At 43.7% G+C, this 16,326-nt stretch overlaps 1 protein-coding gene across 3 annotated transcripts in view; it reads right to left on the reverse strand.

Moving 5' to 3' along the window:
* Positions 1-16,326, reverse strand: part of ADAMTS12 (ADAM metallopeptidase with thrombospondin type 1 motif 12) — a 173,648-nt gene that overhangs the window by 20,496 nt on the left and 136,826 nt on the right. For all 3 annotated transcript variants that reach the window (XM_074165983.1, XM_074165985.1, XM_074165984.1), the window contains exons 18-19: positions 4,153-4,363; positions 159-1,307 (exon numbers count right to left, since the gene is read on the reverse strand). In XM_074165983.1, the coding sequence (XP_074022084.1) occupies positions 159-1,307; positions 4,153-4,363 (1,360 nt within the window). The remainder of the gene's footprint in view (positions 1-158; positions 1,308-4,152; positions 4,364-16,326) is intronic.

A 16,326-nucleotide genomic window follows, 5' to 3' on the forward strand; every position in this document is an offset into this window, starting at 1 on the left:
ATATTCCAGGTTATCAATTTTTTAATGTGAGAAGTACTTCATTTGAATGCATGATACTCATTTCAGATTAATCATGAAAACAAGAAGCTTTATCTCCTCAGCAGTGTTTCGGACAGCTGTTCACACTCTCCACTTCTTGTAAGTTAAAAATAACTTACCTCACTCCAGTTGCCTACTATCCAGTAGGCATCACCAGGCAAACTGTTGGATGTTATTGGGTGGCTGCTTTCTGTGACATTCGTTAAAACAACCCCAGATGTTGCGCTTTGGTTCCCGAGAGCATGCTTGAGAGCTGATGATTGTGTGCTGAAGGTTACAGTGTCAGGTAGCTTCATTTCTCTTCTGCTGTCATTCGGGTCTCTTGGTACCTGTCCAAACACTGTGGGTGTTACTGTAACTGGTGGTTGTGGGGTAGCTACTTCCACAACAGGCACATCCACTTGCAGACTGATATAGTTTGCTGCTGTTGGAAATGCCAGCCCTTGTGCTGCTCTGCTAACAGGAAGGAGTGTAGAAGGTTCTCGGTGATGAGATGCTGGGAGGGGCTGAGAAGTCACACTCTCATTCTCAAGGACAGGAGACCCGGTATCTAGGGTTGTGCTCCTGGTTGTGATTTCAAGATTGAGTTCTGTGCTGTAAAGAAGATCAATTGGTTTCTCACTGCCTCCAACTGACCCATCAATGTCATCAGATTCTTCGGTTAAGTAATCATAGCTGGAAGTTATTTCTGGACTACTGGTAAAAGAGGAGACAGGAGTGCCCTCACTTCTTTGCACCTCATTCCCTACAGTAGAAACTAGCTCACTTTCAGAAATATTTTCAGCATGCCTTATAATTTCAGTACTTAAGCTATTATGAAAAGGCCATGAAGTAGTGTTTTGGTGTGAATCATTTTCAGTAGAAACAACTGGATAATTGTAAATGTCACTTGGTCCAGCAAAATGATTTTGTAATGTTTTGTTGGCGGTTCCTTCTTTTTCTGAGACATTACCGAAAGCAGGGGATGTAGGCAAACAGGGAGTTACATTTTCAGACTCGGGTAATTTTGTTGTTGTACGCGACCTTGGGCTTGGCATGGGTATTCTGTGAGGAGGACTCCGTTCAGGATTAGTAGTTGTTTTTCTGATTATGATCTTTCCTCTTCTGGGTGCCAGTGGGGGTATCAGAAATCTTCCAGCAGAAGGACATTGCTGGAGACCACACAGGGCCTTAGAGTTTGGTCTCTTGGAAGTATCACATGGCTCATCATTATTTTTGGCACAAGTGACATTACGAGTCCTTATTCCACCGCCACAAGTAACTGTGCACTGCAAAGGAAAGAGAATTAATGTATCTCCCCATTTCATTCTGCTGCACATATCTATAAAAATACGTTTTAAATGGCATCTGTTTATAACAAAGAAACATCATTATAAATAATCAATAACAAAGGTTTTCCTGAGGAACAAGCCCTTCATTCCAGTGATGTTCTGCCATCATGGAGCTCTTTCCAAAATTTTAGAACAGTAAATGTCACCTTGGGGAAAGAGCAGTGAAAAAAGACTACACAATAGAGACAAAATATGAAAGTAATATGCCAGCATTTGATTTCTTCAGTGAATCACAAAAGTTGTTTTGCCAATACCTTTTCCACCAGGGTTATAAAAAACAGACTAAAAACCTGCCATCAAAAACATAGCTGACTGGCTCAGTGCTGGGTATTCACAATGCCACAAACCCACTGCGATCATCCATGCAGCTCACAGATCCTTGTTGACTTTATGAAATGGATTTTTCATTCAGTCCTAGTTAGCATGTCTCTCCTAAATTACAGACCACTGAATGCAATTAACCTATCTGGCTTCTATTTAAACGGGAGCACTGCTGTGTATAAAGGGTGCTGGAAGCTAAGTATAACCAGTTTTTCTGCGATGTTTTTCATCCTCGGCCCCACAGGCACAGCCATGCCTTCAGCAGCTGTCGCTCCACTGAGGACTTTCTGAAATTTCAACACACTTCTCCGGTTTGAGGTACTAAGGCTGGATGACTGGTTGGATATGAGTCATAGAGATGTGTGAATGGAGATGTTCCATGCAACCTACTCGAGGAAGTCTTCCTAGGATGCGAAGGACCCTGATGAGCTAATTCAGGTAGCTTAAGCCAGCTCATCATGAAGTGATGAACACTCCTATTGCCAGCACTTTAAAGCCTCTGGGATATCTAACCCTTTTTAGAGCTAGTCTAGGTCACGGGGCAGTAGAAACACCAGTGACTTTGTGTTACAGGGGCACTGTCTGTTGTTGATACCTGTAAAATAACATCAGCTCTGCATCAACAGGAGCAGGGAAGAAAGCAGGGTAACCTCAGAGTAGGTAAGTTCATTAGCTATTCTGTCTGTCCTCCTTGCAATTCCAGATGTATAGCACATTTAAAGTGCTCAGTCCTATGCAAGCTTACATCAGCTGCAATTTGACCTCTGAAGTTACTCAGTAAAGGACTTTGCCTACTGACGAAGAGAGCAACTACTAACACTATGTTTCTGCTTACATAAAAATACAACACAGTTATTTTGTCAGACTTTGCCACTTGGATAATTTAGATGAGCATTTGTGTGAGTAAAAAGAAACCATCAGCCTCATTAACTTTTTGGGGTAATGGTTCTCTCCCAGAATCAGCTTTGAAAAATCTCTGCTTTAGATTATGGCAATGCACTAATAAGAGACTTCAGAATGGCTACAACATTCTATCCTCATTATCTGCCTAATCAAGTGTGTTCAGTTTATAAGATACAGAATTATTTTCAAACAGCCAGATATGCTCAGGGCAAAGGCAAGTTTTGCCTGCGTAAAATCTCTCCTGTACATTCACCAATAGAGAACATTCTGCAGTCACAAGTCTCCTGATAATCCTGTCATTTGTACCGGTGAAATAATCTGTCCCACGCTCCCTCATCAATTTCTACAGGTGTAGAAATTTATTTTTGTCCCCTTCTGCAGAGCTGTTCTCCAGCTGCTCCTCTCCTAATCTGTACTTGTGCTGGTGTCGCTCCGTTCGAGGTGCAGAATCCAGCATTTAGACTTGTTAAATTTCATCCCATTAATCACTGCCCAATGTTCCAATCTAATTCCCTCTGCAAGGCCTCCTGTCCTTCAAGAGACTCAACAGCACCGCCCAGTTTGGTGACATCAGCAAACTTGTTAATGGTGCATTCCACTCCTGCATCCAGATCATCAGTCTTGGAAGTTTTGAAAAATTTAGTAAATTTCATTTTTATTGAGATTTGAATTGGAAAATATTTGTTGTGCAGTCATTGTCATGATTGTTGGCTACACTGATAGCTAAACTGCCTATTTGAGGTCAACCATAAGCAAATCGTACCACAACAAAATCATACTAAAATAATTTTAAAATTTCACACAACTCAAAACCTACTTCTCCCCGCTCTAGAAGAAATATCTTAGTGCATTTTTAGTTTTCATGGAGAAGTAGACTTTTCCACATGTTTGGGACCCTGAACTGTCCTTGCCTTCAGCGGAAAGTGAAGTTGTGAAATACCTGTAGATAACAGCAACCTAATCTACAGAAAGCTAAGAAGCGTGAGTTCCTTCCACAGATTAAAACATATGACAAAGCACATCTAATGAGTGCTCTCTACTAATATTAGTAAACATTGCAGAATATGTTGCAGTATATTTAAATGAATTTAGTATACTGCAGTCATCATTTTGATGACCTCACATTCTGCTGTTCATCAGCTGCCAGTGAAGTAACTGCACAATATTTAATTAACTCTTGAAGGATTCTAGTGTTTGCCAGGGCTTCAGATTAATACTAGAAATAAAACGCTTGCATGCTGTTGCAAAACCAGCAGAGTTATGAATGCAAGAGATATGAATGTAAAAATCCTTCTTTTTAGGCCTACAGTCATGATGCAGAGCCTCCTCCCATCTGGTCCACAGCAGTAACGAGTATTACACAGACTTTTAGCTCGCAAGCATGCTCTGTTCTACAGTCCCAAAAGCTCAGCTTACTTCTGCTGCAAAAAGGATTTGCGAAGATGTCTTAATAAAAAAAAAAATTTAAAAGCAAACCAGCAGGTCATTGGTCCTCTCTGCTGACTATAACAAGTCATTTTGAAAAAAACATTCACTATTACAGTTAAAATTAACTTACCTCAGTCCAGTTGCTCACTGTCCAGTCAGATGGGCACAAGACATCCCTGTTGCATGACAAATGGGTCTTTGGTTTAAGTAGGTGCTGGCACTCTGTGACAGCCAGTGCCTGCTCATCAGATCCCACCGTCTGGATGCAAAGAACAGTTCGCTTCTTCTGGCCTGTTGGGCCACACGTCGTTGAGCATTTCTGCCATTCTCCTGCCCACCATCTGAAAACCAGGGGGGTAAGGAACATCAGAAAACAATCCATCACAAGCACATTAAGAAAAAGGTCAGAGACTACAAGAAAAAAATGAAACACTAGTTTAAATTCTGGGTTCAGATATATGCTCTTGATATTAAGTCCAGATCACTTGAACTTTCCCATTTGCCCTGTGCTCCAGTACCAGCCAGTCACTGAAAGATGCTGATTCCCAGACAGCAGCAGGCACTGAGTATTATGTTTCTACAACGCGTAAGAATCCACTGAGTGGGTGGTCTTTCAAATCCAAATTTGAGAAAATGCTAGCAGGTTTAGTAATCTGTTTACTGTATCCTATTTTTATCTGCTTATTGCTACCTCAGTAGAGAAAGAGTAAATAAATGAGAATCACCAGAGGGTCTGTAATGACAGCACAGGCGGAGAAAGTCCCCTCACACATCTATGCAGCCAGTACTGCACAGGTGCTCCAACTGGCCCTATATTAGCTCTAGAAGGAGAAGCAGCAAGGCACATAGCCCCAAAAAACAGGTTAGTCAGAGCTGTGCTGCATGAACCCACGTGGGATCAGTGCCCTACAGTGATGTACCTCTGGGCCTAGCGTCTGTGTCTGCACTAGGCTGAACTTTTCTGTGCTTTGTTCCTTCATCAAGTAACAATGATTCCCTTACAGGTGTCTCTCCTGATTAAAGATGGTCTTCCATAGCGTGCTATGCAATGTTCCTCCAAAAGAAAGAGAAATGTTTCCTCTAGTGCAGTATGAAACAACTTACCAAAAACAGCCACCGCCTTTATACTCAGTTTACCTTTCTCTGGCTTCATCTACCTATTTCTTCTCATGCTGACCCAGTGTGGATCAAATATCTGCATATCTGCCTTCCATGATATGAAAGGGGGGCAAAAATTTCTGGTTTTTTACTATTTGAGAAGCATTGGCATCAACTGTAATAGGTAATAGGCAGCCTAACCAGAGGAGATGAAATACTGGACCTGTTGGTCACCAATGCACTAATTGATGATGTTAATACTGGAGGCAGCCTGGGCTGCAGTGATCATGCACTGGTGGAGTTCGCAGTCCTGAGGGATACAGGTCATGTGAAGTGTAAAGTCAGGACCCTGAATTTTAGGAAAGCAAAATTCCAGCTCTTCAAGGAGTTAGTCAATAGGACCCCCTGGAAAACTGCCCTCAGGGACAAGGGAGCAGAACCGAGCTGGCAGATCTTTAAGGACACTTTCCAAGAGCTCTTGATCCCCAGGTGTAAGAAATCAGGAAAGGAAGGCAAGAGACCAGCATGGCTGAGCTGAGACCTGCTGGTCAACCTAAAGGGTAAGAAAGAGATGTCACATGCAGTGGAAGCAGGGACAGGTATCCTGGGAAGAGTCTAGGGACACTGCCCGGTTGTGTAGGGATGGGGTCAGGAAGGCCAAGGCACAGCTGGAGCTGAACTTGGCAAGCGACGTAAAGAATAATAATAAAGGCTTCTACAGATATGTCAGCCACAAAAGGAAGGTCAAATAAAGCATACCTCCCAGCCCTGATGAGAAAGACAGGCAAACTGATAACAACAGATGAGGAGAAGGCTGAAGTTCTCAACAGCATTTTTGCCTCAGTCTTCACTGGCAATCTCTCTCCCCACACCTTTCAAGTGGATGGACCACAAGATAGGGGAGAGAAGGAGAAAAGTCCTTCCACTGTGACAGAAGATCAGGTTCGTGGCCACCTGAGTAGCTAGAACATACATGAGTCTATGGGATCTGACAAGGTGCATCCCAGAGTCCTGAGGGAATTGGTTGATGTAGCTGCCAAGACACCCTCCATGACATTTGAAAAGTCATGGCAGTCAGGTGAAGTCCCCAGTGACTGGAAAAAGTGAAACACTGCACCCATTTTTAAAAATGGTAGAAAGGGAACTACTGACCCATCAGTCTCACCTCTCTGCCTAGGAAGATCATGGAACAGATCCTCCCAGAAGCTACGATAAGGCACATGGAGGACAGGGAGGTGATTCAAGACAGCATGGGTAAGTCTTGCCTAACCAACCCAGTGGCCTTCTATGATGGAGTGACTACATCAGTGGATAAGGGAAGAGCTATGGATGTCATCTGTCTGGACTTCTCTAAGGCCTTTGACATGGTCCACCACGACAGCCTGCTCTCTAAATTGTAGAGAGATGGATTTGATGGATGGACTGTTTGGTGGATGAGGAATTGGTTGGTTGGTTGCATCCAGAAGAGTAGTCAATGGCTCAATGTCCAGATGGAGATAGGTGATGAGTGGTGTCCCTCAGGGGTCTGTATTCGGACCAGTACTGTTCATCATATCTTCATCAATGATGAAGTGGGATAGAGTGCACCCTCAGCAAGTTTGCTGATGACACCAAGCTAAGCAGGGCAGTCAGCATGCTGGAGGGACAGGATGCCATCCAGAGGGACCTGGAGAGGCCCGAGAAGTGGGCCCATGTGAACTTCATGAGGTTCAACAAGGCCAAGTGCACCTGGGTCAGGACAACCCCTGGTATCAAACAGGCTGGAGGATGAAGGGATTGAGAGCAGCCCTGCAGAGAGGACTTGGTGGATGAGAAGCTGCCCATGAGGTAACAGTGTGTGCTCACAGTCCAGAAAGCCAACTGTATCCTGGGTTGCATCAAAAGAAATGTGGCCAGCAGGTCAAGGGAAGTGATTCTGCCCCTCTATTCCACTCTGGTGAGACCCCACCTGGAGTACTGCGTCCAGCTCTGGAGTCGTCAGCACAGGAAGGACATGGACCTGTTGGAGCGAGTACAGAGGAGGGCCAAAAAAATGGTCAGAGGCCTGGTGCACCTCTCCTATAGGGAGACCCTGAGAGAGTTGGGGTTTTTCAGCCTGGAGAAGAGAAAGCTCTGGGGAGACCTTATTGCAGCCTTTCAGTACCTAAAGGGGGCCTACAGGAAAGATGGGGTCAAACTTTTTAGAGGGAAGATTTAGACTAGATATAAGGCAGATGTTTTTTATGGCCCAGGTTGCCCAGAGAGGTGGTAGATGCCCCATGCCTGGAAACATTCAAGGTCTGGTTGTCTGGGGCTCTGAGCAACCTGATCTAGTCGAACATGTCTTTGCTCATTGCAGGGGGGTTGGACTAGATGATCTTTAAAGGTCCCTCCCAACTCAAACTATTCTATGATTCTATGAACTGGGGCATTTGCCTCGAGATTTACCTTTATACTTTTTTCAAAAAAAAAAAAAAAAAAAAAAAAAAAGAAAAAAAAGTATTTTTCCTTCCTGTTTTGAGTGCCCTAGGCAAGAACATAGATCTAAGCTGCTGTATAAAAAATCCGGCCCAGCTGTGAACTCGAAGCCACAAAAATTCCTGGACAATATTACTTGTTCCTCAGTTTTGATGCAGGTCATGACAAAGCCTTAGGCTGAAAACAAAACAGGGATATATTTAGAAAACAGCTTTCTAGACAGAAAGGTGGAAACAATTGGTTTTTGGCTTACAACCAACACCATTCTATTGTATTTTTAGCTTTTAAATTCGGTAAACTTGGAGTAAAATAATCCCAATCTGATATATACATCAAAGTTCAACATCCAGTTTTATAACAGTTTTTGCTCCTTGCTTTGTCTCCCATCTTACTGCACTTCTGGGTTCTTCTGTTTGTTGACAACCCCTCTCCCTTTACCTCTATATTTTCTGTGTTCTTTCTCTGTTTCCTGATTAATTTATTCTTCAGTTGCAAATGAGCTGTCACTGATGTGGAAGGCACTGATATCTATTTCCAATCATTTAAAAAAAAAAGAAAAAAAAGACTCAGAGCAATCAAGCTATGCACACAGCTCATTTCTGCAACCATCTGGTCCTCTCTGGGGTACCTACACCTACCTTCCCTCTCTTTACATACTGCATTTCCTTTTAAATTACCCTAGAAGTCCCTTGGGACACAGACTTGTTTTGCTACATGCTCTAGAATGCAGCTGGTTGCCACTACAACCTTGTGTGAGGCCTCTGGACATTGCTGTAATAAAGGAACAAATTATTTTTCTCCTTCCCCTGCCTTTCTTTGGGTTGTTTCTTGCTCTTCCAGGCTTCTGCAAACAACAAAGGAAAACTAAGAAGTGGTTAAAAACAAAAAGCGAGCATACCTCAGCGGTATACAGCAATAAAAAATGGAAAAAATATATTACTGCAACCTGAATCGAGGCACTTTAGGGTTGTTTACATCTTTGGCATCTTCTTTCCAATTTTATCATCTCTGGTATCTTGTAAATTGCTGACACTTTGGCACAAATGCAACCTGAAGTATGTGAATTGCCCTATTAATTTTCATGGAACCTGATCACGTATTTCAAGCTACAGACACACTAACCTGACACCTCTCTCTCACAGTTTTCAAATGGCTCTGAGTGAGGGTTCAGCAGTTTGCAGGTTTAAATACTGACCTCAAAGCAATAAATTATCAGAGCTCAATACAGAACCTATCTTGATCAGCAGTAATGGTACATGATTAACTATTCCATGCAAAACATTTTTAAAAAGTCATGGAAGAAAATAAGGTGCTCCCAAGTTAGGAAATCCCAGAATTAAGATTTTTCTATAGAGTCCTTCCTCTTTCAGTACAGGTAATAGATGGTACTGGTGAGCCACATAGTTAATTGCCCAGCACCTTGTTTACCACACACTTCAAAAAACTTGCCCTGACTGAAAGTTTCTTCTTCTCATTAGCTGGAGTTTTTGATGGTGCATTTTCCTATTTCCATTCTAGGGTACATGCACATGCCTCAAACACTCAAGGCACGAGAAACTTAACACGGAAGCACATGCACTCCTGTCTCTTCATGTCAGTTCCCCTTTGAACTGGGGCATCCCAGACAAAGGGGAAGAAGGGCAAAGCAGGGAAGGCGGAACATCTACCATCCATTTGTCTGTTCTGGTACAGGATGCCCCAAAGCAGGTCCTGGATCACACAGAAGGGAGCAGCACCCAAGTGACTGCTTTGACAAACACTATTTACCTTGGAGCTTCTGCTGTCTCCTCATACTGCAGAGGCATAACCAAAACTGGAGGTGACTGCTGATCACACATCCAGAATTGACACAGCAATATGAAATCCAAACATGCAACTTATAAGCTGAAGTGACCAAGCTCTTGGACCTCCCAACTGTAAGCTGGAGTGGAGGGCACTGCCAGACAGTCTTAGCTTTGGGCAGGTTATAAACAAGATTTTCTTTAGATCACACATACAGAGAGATGCTTGGCAAAGAAAAAAGTACATGGGAAAGAAAACTAGTAGGTAGCTATGCCGATTGTGGTGAGAGAGTGGGACGAGTTGGTGGAAACTGAAGCCTAATGGCAGTCACCATCCAGTGCTTGTTCCTACCTCTGGTTTCTCATGGCATTTACTTCTACAGCTACTGAGTGGTTGTTAAATATTAATGCAGCACGTGGTCCCTGCAAAGTGACAGGACTGACTTATCTCCCCAGCCAGGCACGGAAAGATTGTGGTAACAAACAAACAAGCAAGCAAAAAGCATGATTTGGGTAATTAATTTGTGTAAGCAATGATTTTCCTGAGGCTGTCAAACTAGAGGGCAGTTTGAATGGTGGAAGCATAACCTCAGTCAGTTTTCAGCCGCAGCTGTGAGTGCTCAGCTCCTCTGCAATCCAGCCTGACAGAGATAGGGAGAAAATCTGATTTTCTCAGGTGGCATTTAGCTGCCTTAAATAAGACCTCTCTTTTCCTCCCACGCTGAGTTTCCAAGGTCTGTAACAATTAAGGCAGGGGCCAACAGCCTTGTCCATTACACAAACTTCATCTACACCTACCTGATGTGTACTGAATGAGGTGTGGATCGTGTTGAAAAACTGCCACCTTGGACTTCCGAAGGGCAGACTTTGGCCTCTTCAGGAGCATGGTTGAAAGTGTCCCTTGGGAGACAGTCCTGAAGGGCAAAGGTGCCCAGGAAGGCTGGTCGTACTTCAAGAAGGCACTCTTAAAAGCCCAGGAAAGAGCCATACCCAAATCCCAAAAAAAAAGCAGGAAAGGAAGAAGACCAACCTGGCTAAATAGAGAGCTTTGGGTGGAGCTCAGGAACAAAAAAAAGGTTTATGATCTTTGGAAAAGGGGCCTGGCAAGCAAGGAGAAATACCAGGAAGCGGTGAAGATATGCAGGGGGAAATTAGAAGGGCCAAGGCTCAAGCTGAGCTCATCTTGGCCACTACAGTTAAGAATAACAAAAAGGGTTTTTTTTCGGTATGTAAACAGTAAGAGGAAGATTAGGGATAATGTGGGCCCACTGATGAACGAGATGGGCACCCTGGTGGTGGAAGACACGGAGAAAGCAGAGTTGCTGAATGCCTTCTTTTCTTCAGTCTTCACTGCTAAGGTTGCCCCTCATGAATCTCTGGCCTTGGAGGCAAGGGGGAGGGTATGGAGAGAGGAAGTTTTTCCTCCAGTAGAGGAGGACCAGGTTCGGGACCACTTGGCCAAACTGAACATTCATAAGTCCATGGGCCCTGATGGGATGCACCCGCGAGTGCTGAGAGAGCTGGCAGATGTTATCGCTGGGCCACTCTCTATCATCTTTGAAAGGTCATGGAGAACAGGAGAGGTGCCTGAAGACTGGAGGAAGGCCAACATCACTCCAGTCTTCAAAAAGGGCAAGAAGGAGGACCCTGGGAACTACAGACCAGTTAGTCTCACCTCCATCCCTGGGAAGGTAATGGAGAGGCTCATTCTAGATGTCATCTCCAAACAAGTTGAAGAGCAGAGGGTTATTGGAAGTGGGCAACATGGGTTTACCAAGGGTAAATCATGTTTGACCAATCTGATAGCTTTCTACGATGCTATAACTGGTTGGTTGGATGAGGGGAGGGCAGGAGATTTCATCTACCTTGACTTCAGCAAGGCTTTTGACACAGTCTCCCATAACATCCTCATTGGGAAACTAAGGAAGTGTGGGCTGGATGAGGGGACAGTGAGGTGGATTGAGAACTGGCTGTGTGACAGGACCCAAAGGGTAATGATTAATGGAGCAGGTTCAAGCTGGAGGCCTGTAACCAGTGGTGTCCCCCAGGGGTCAATACTTGGTCCAGTCCGGTTCAACATATTCATCAGCGACCTGGACAAGGGGACTGAGTGTATCCTCAGCAAGTTTGCTGATGATACCAAACTGGGAGGGGTGGTTGACACCCCGGAGGGCCGTGCTGCCATCCAGCAAGACCTGGACAGGCTGGAGAGCTGGGCAAGGAAGAACCTCATGAGGTTCAACAGGGAAAAGTGTAGGGTCCTGCACCTGGGAAATAAGAATTTTAGGCACCAATACAGGTTAGGTGTGGACCTGCTGGAGTCAAGTTCTGAAGAGAAAGATCTGGGGGTCCTGGTAGACAGCAAAATGACAATGAGAGCAAGCAGTGTACTCTTGTGGCCAGGAAGGCCAATGGAATCCTGGGCTGCATAGGGAAGAGTGTGGCTAGTACGTTGAGGGAAGTCATTCTCCCCCTCTACTCTGCACTGGTGAGGCCACAACTGGAATACTGCATCCAGTTCTGGGCTCCCCAATTCAAGAGGGATAGGGAACTACTGGAAAGAGTCCAGCGAAGGGCAACGAGGCTGATTCAAGGATTGGAGCATCTCCCTTATGAAGAAAGGCTGAGAGAGCTGGGACTCTTTAGTCTGGAGAAGAGAAGGCTGAGGGGAGACCTTATCAATGTTTATAAGTATCTGAAGGGTGGGTTGAAGGAGGAGGGAGCCAGACTCTTTTCAGTGGTTGCCAGGGAGAGGACGAGGGGCAACGGGCACAAGTTGGAACATAGGAGGTTCCACTCAAATATGAGAAAAAACTTCTTCACAGTGAGGGTGACAGAGCACTGGAACTGCCCAGGGAGGTTGTGGAGTCCCCTTCTTTGGAGATTTTCAAGACCCGCCTGGATGCAGTCCTGAGTAACATGCTCTGACATGCTCTGGGCAATCCTGCTTCAGCAGGGGAGTTGGACTAGATGATCTTTATGGTCCCTTCCAACTCTAAAAATTCAGTGAAATTCAGTGAAAATTCAGTGAAAAAGTAGTAGCACAGGATTTTGGAACCAAAGTTTGCTATATTCATGCCTATGGGGCTGCTTGTTCCCTCCCTCCCACCCACCATATGGTGTCACACCTAAAGAAAGACTTGTCTTTCACTATGTATTTGTCCAGCATCAGGCACAGCAGACACCAACAGGGCACTGATTTTCACTCTGTGTATTACAATAGAAACAAGGTTTCCAAGTGTTATTAAGGTGCTGGAGCCTACTAAGCAGTCTGGAAGCAGGACAATACAATAACAACAGATAAAAAGCAGGAGATCCCAAGTACTTGTAAAATAATCTCTTTATGGCTACTGTGTTCAAGTGGCTCCAGGCAATTTGCTTTACAGGGGAGAGCAAAACTTTTATTTACAACACTCTAAGTAGTTAAAATCTCACTCTTTTTCTTCAAGTAGTATCTATTGATTTTTATCATTAACACCTATGGAGCTAAATACCTGCCTACCAAAAAAACCATATAACTGGAAATCACATTCCATAGCATAACGTGGAAAAAAGCATGCATTTATGTTACTGTCTTGGAATGCAACTCAAATCACTCAAATTTTACATGAGCGATCATATGACATTTTAAGTCTCAGCTGCTCAGCCATCTTTATTTTGTTCTGAGGATGATCAGAGGGATGGAGCACCTCTCCTATGAAGACAGACTGAGAGAGCTGGGGTTGTTCAGCCTGGAGAAGAGAAGGCTCCGGGGAGACCTTATAACAGCCTATCAATACCTGAAGGGAGCCTACAGAAGAGCTGAAGAGGGACTCTTTGTCAGGAAGAGTGGTGACAGGACAAGGGGCAATGGTTTTAAATTGGAAGAGAAGAGATTTAGATTAGATATAAGGAAGAAATTCTTTACAGTGAGGGTGGTGAGGCACTGGAACAGGTTGCCCAGGGAAGTTGTGGATGCCCCATCCCTGGAAGTGTTCAAGGCCAGGCTGGATGGGGCTTTAAGCAACCTGCTCTAGTGAGAGGTGTCCCTGCCCATGGCAGGGGGGTTGGAACTAGATGATCTTTAAGGTCCTTTCCAACTCTAGCCATTCTATGATTCTATGATTCTATGATGTGCTCCACTGCCAACCTGACATTTATCTCCCCTAACCCTGCCCGAGCGGTAACCACCCGTGCTGGTCATAATGGGTGCGTCTGGTCACGATGATGATGTTGAGCTGGATCAGGGTTGATCAGGGTTGTTGAGCTGGATCTTCCTGAACCAGAGCATGGCTTCAGGGAGACAGATAACAACACAACAGCCAAGGGCTAACTTGAACAATGTGCCCACTTAACCACGGTACTGGTACTGTGGTCGATATGCAAATATGACTACAAATCAATCATCTTACCCCCATAAATAGTGAACAGCCCAAGACCCCTTTGAGCTCTCCTGCAGGGCAGGGGGCTGCACACCAGGATCTCTCCTTGGGTAGGTAGGGATGCCTCTCAAAGTTACTTCTCAAGATTAAGAGATTCCTCGCCACAACAGAGCCTCGCTAAGTGGTTAATAGCATGCTAAACTTTGAAACCTTAGCTAAGTGGTATGAAGGATTGATTGCACTTATTTAATCCTTTAGACATAAACCATTGACAGAGGCTGGGACTAGGATTGGATCCAGCTGCATGCAGACTCCTCTCTGAGAAGGAGTTTAGAAAGCAAGGCGGGTCCTCTCTGGGAGGGTCTCCCTGACCGTTCTGTCCTCTATGCAGTAAATAACCAAGTGCACATTGCCATTGAATCTTGTTAAAACACTGTTGCATTTACTATAAAACTTTGTTAAATCACTGTTTTATGTCAACAAATGTATTGCTGCTTCTTCTCTACAAGTGAAGTGCATCACTCCACCTGTGAGACTCAGTCAACATGTGGCATACGGGTATCGCGACATTTTAAGTATTTTGCTTTGATCTGGATTCTTTTAGCAGAAAGTGTAGCAAAAATAAATGCACACCAAATCAGCTAACAAACAAGAATGTTACGACTTGGACTTCTCAGAAGCCTGACACTTAAACAGTTTATAATTAAGTTCCTGACAATATTAATGAGATAAGATCCTGTTGTGAGAGTCACAAATATTATAGTAATGCTGTTCTTTGCCTGTAGCTACTGTTTGACAAATTACCTAATTCTGATTCAGTCATTTAGTAGCTAGTTTCATGGTAGCATGTTTTCCATCAGCGAGATTTAGCAGATCATAGGAGTGAGGGTTATGAAAGATAACAACCTTCTTGTTTTAGATAGGATGTTCCCACAAAGAAACTGGTTCGCTGGTTATACTGGGAAGTATAAGATCATCTAACACTTTCAGTCCCGTGGCTACAGCACTAACCAAAGGTTCTCTGCCATGTTGTGTTTAACAACTCTGTCCTCAACTATCACAGAATTTAGCTGCCTCCCTCCAGAACACTTGATCTTCAGCAGCTTCACATGAACTCTCAGTTGCATCGTGCTGTATGGGACAGTCACACCTTTCTCCAACATTCCGATTTTCTTTAGAACCAACAAATAACCAAACTGCACAAACTACTGTCTTGCATTTCAGATGGAGATGTGTAACTATCTGTCTGGATTAGAGATGACACGTATGGCATGGAAAGTAAATACCAACTAAATCCCACTCTGGGATTAGAGCCTGGAACAGAGACAAGATCTACAAAATGAAGGACTTGGGAAGGGTGGACAGGAATTCTTTCCTCACTGCCATTGCTTCCAACAGAAGAACTCGGGGCTACCAGCAGCAGCTAGTGAGAGCCATGTTCAAAATAAATAAAATGAGGTAGTGCTTCACACAGTAGGCATTAAAGCTTTGGAACTTCTTGCAGAGGAAGTTGTATATCACAGAAGTTTCACAACATTCCAGAGGGAGGCTGGACAAGTACTTGGAAGAGAGGTCCATTGGAGGTTACTGATTAGACCAGCCATAAAAGCCTCTGAAAATGTCCTGAATTAAAACCAGTTGGAAGCTGGAAGAGTATTAGAAAGAGATATAATGTATGCTTGCCTTGTCTTTACTCTTCCTTAGGGATGCAGGCCAGAAGAGGGGCTTAGGTAGAGTGTTGGTCAAACTACAACAGTCATTCTTGTGTTATTAACAGAAAAGTAAATACACAATGTGACTCTGGAACTATATACGTTTATATGGGTTTCCTTTCCTACACTGCATTTTGTCAGTATTTTGCTATCCTCAGAAGGATAACTAGTGCTTTCCTCTGCACCACAGAATGAGCTTGCAGCATCACTCAGGCTGGCACCATATGAGAGCTTTTCCGCCTGGCCTGCAGAAGAGCTTGGTTCACACATCACGTAATTCTATGGTCTGCTCAACAAGGGACAAATTCTGCTCTTTCACTTTCAAGAGCAGGTCTGAATAATGCAGTCACTTGGAACAAATCAGATACGTTGATCTCATTTGCAACTTTGGAATAAATAGCACCATTTATATGTACTGTAAATAAAAAATACTCCCACGTATGTGAGTAGCCTCAGCTCTTAACTAGTCAACTAGTTAATGAGTTTTATTGACTGTCAATTTAATTTGTAGCAATCTACAAAGAATTATGAAACACTGGTATGTTTTTAACAGTCATTTATAGAGGCTGCCAGTGCAAAGATGTAATTCCCAGAGGAGGCATCATATACTGTTGTGAAGATGCTTGGAAACAACCAATAAAAACATCAGCCATGCAGAGTTTTTTACCTTAAAGCTTCATGAATTCACTGCTGGCAAATGTAATACGATACACTTTAAGGGAATCATTGTAATGACTTTGATTTGATTCTGATTTAAGTAGAATTACTAGGAAAAGACTGGTATACCGTTGCAACCAGCATAATAAACGATTTCCAAAGACAATGAAAGACAAAAGCAATATGTTCCAGTACCTAAAGCATGAAACTAAACCCAATATGGTTTCAATTTGGTTCC

Source organism: Numenius arquata, chromosome Z (genome assembly GCF_964106895.1).
Source record: "Numenius arquata chromosome Z, bNumArq3.hap1.1, whole genome shotgun sequence".
Taxonomy (NCBI): Eukaryota; Metazoa; Chordata; class Aves; order Charadriiformes; family Scolopacidae; genus Numenius; species Numenius arquata.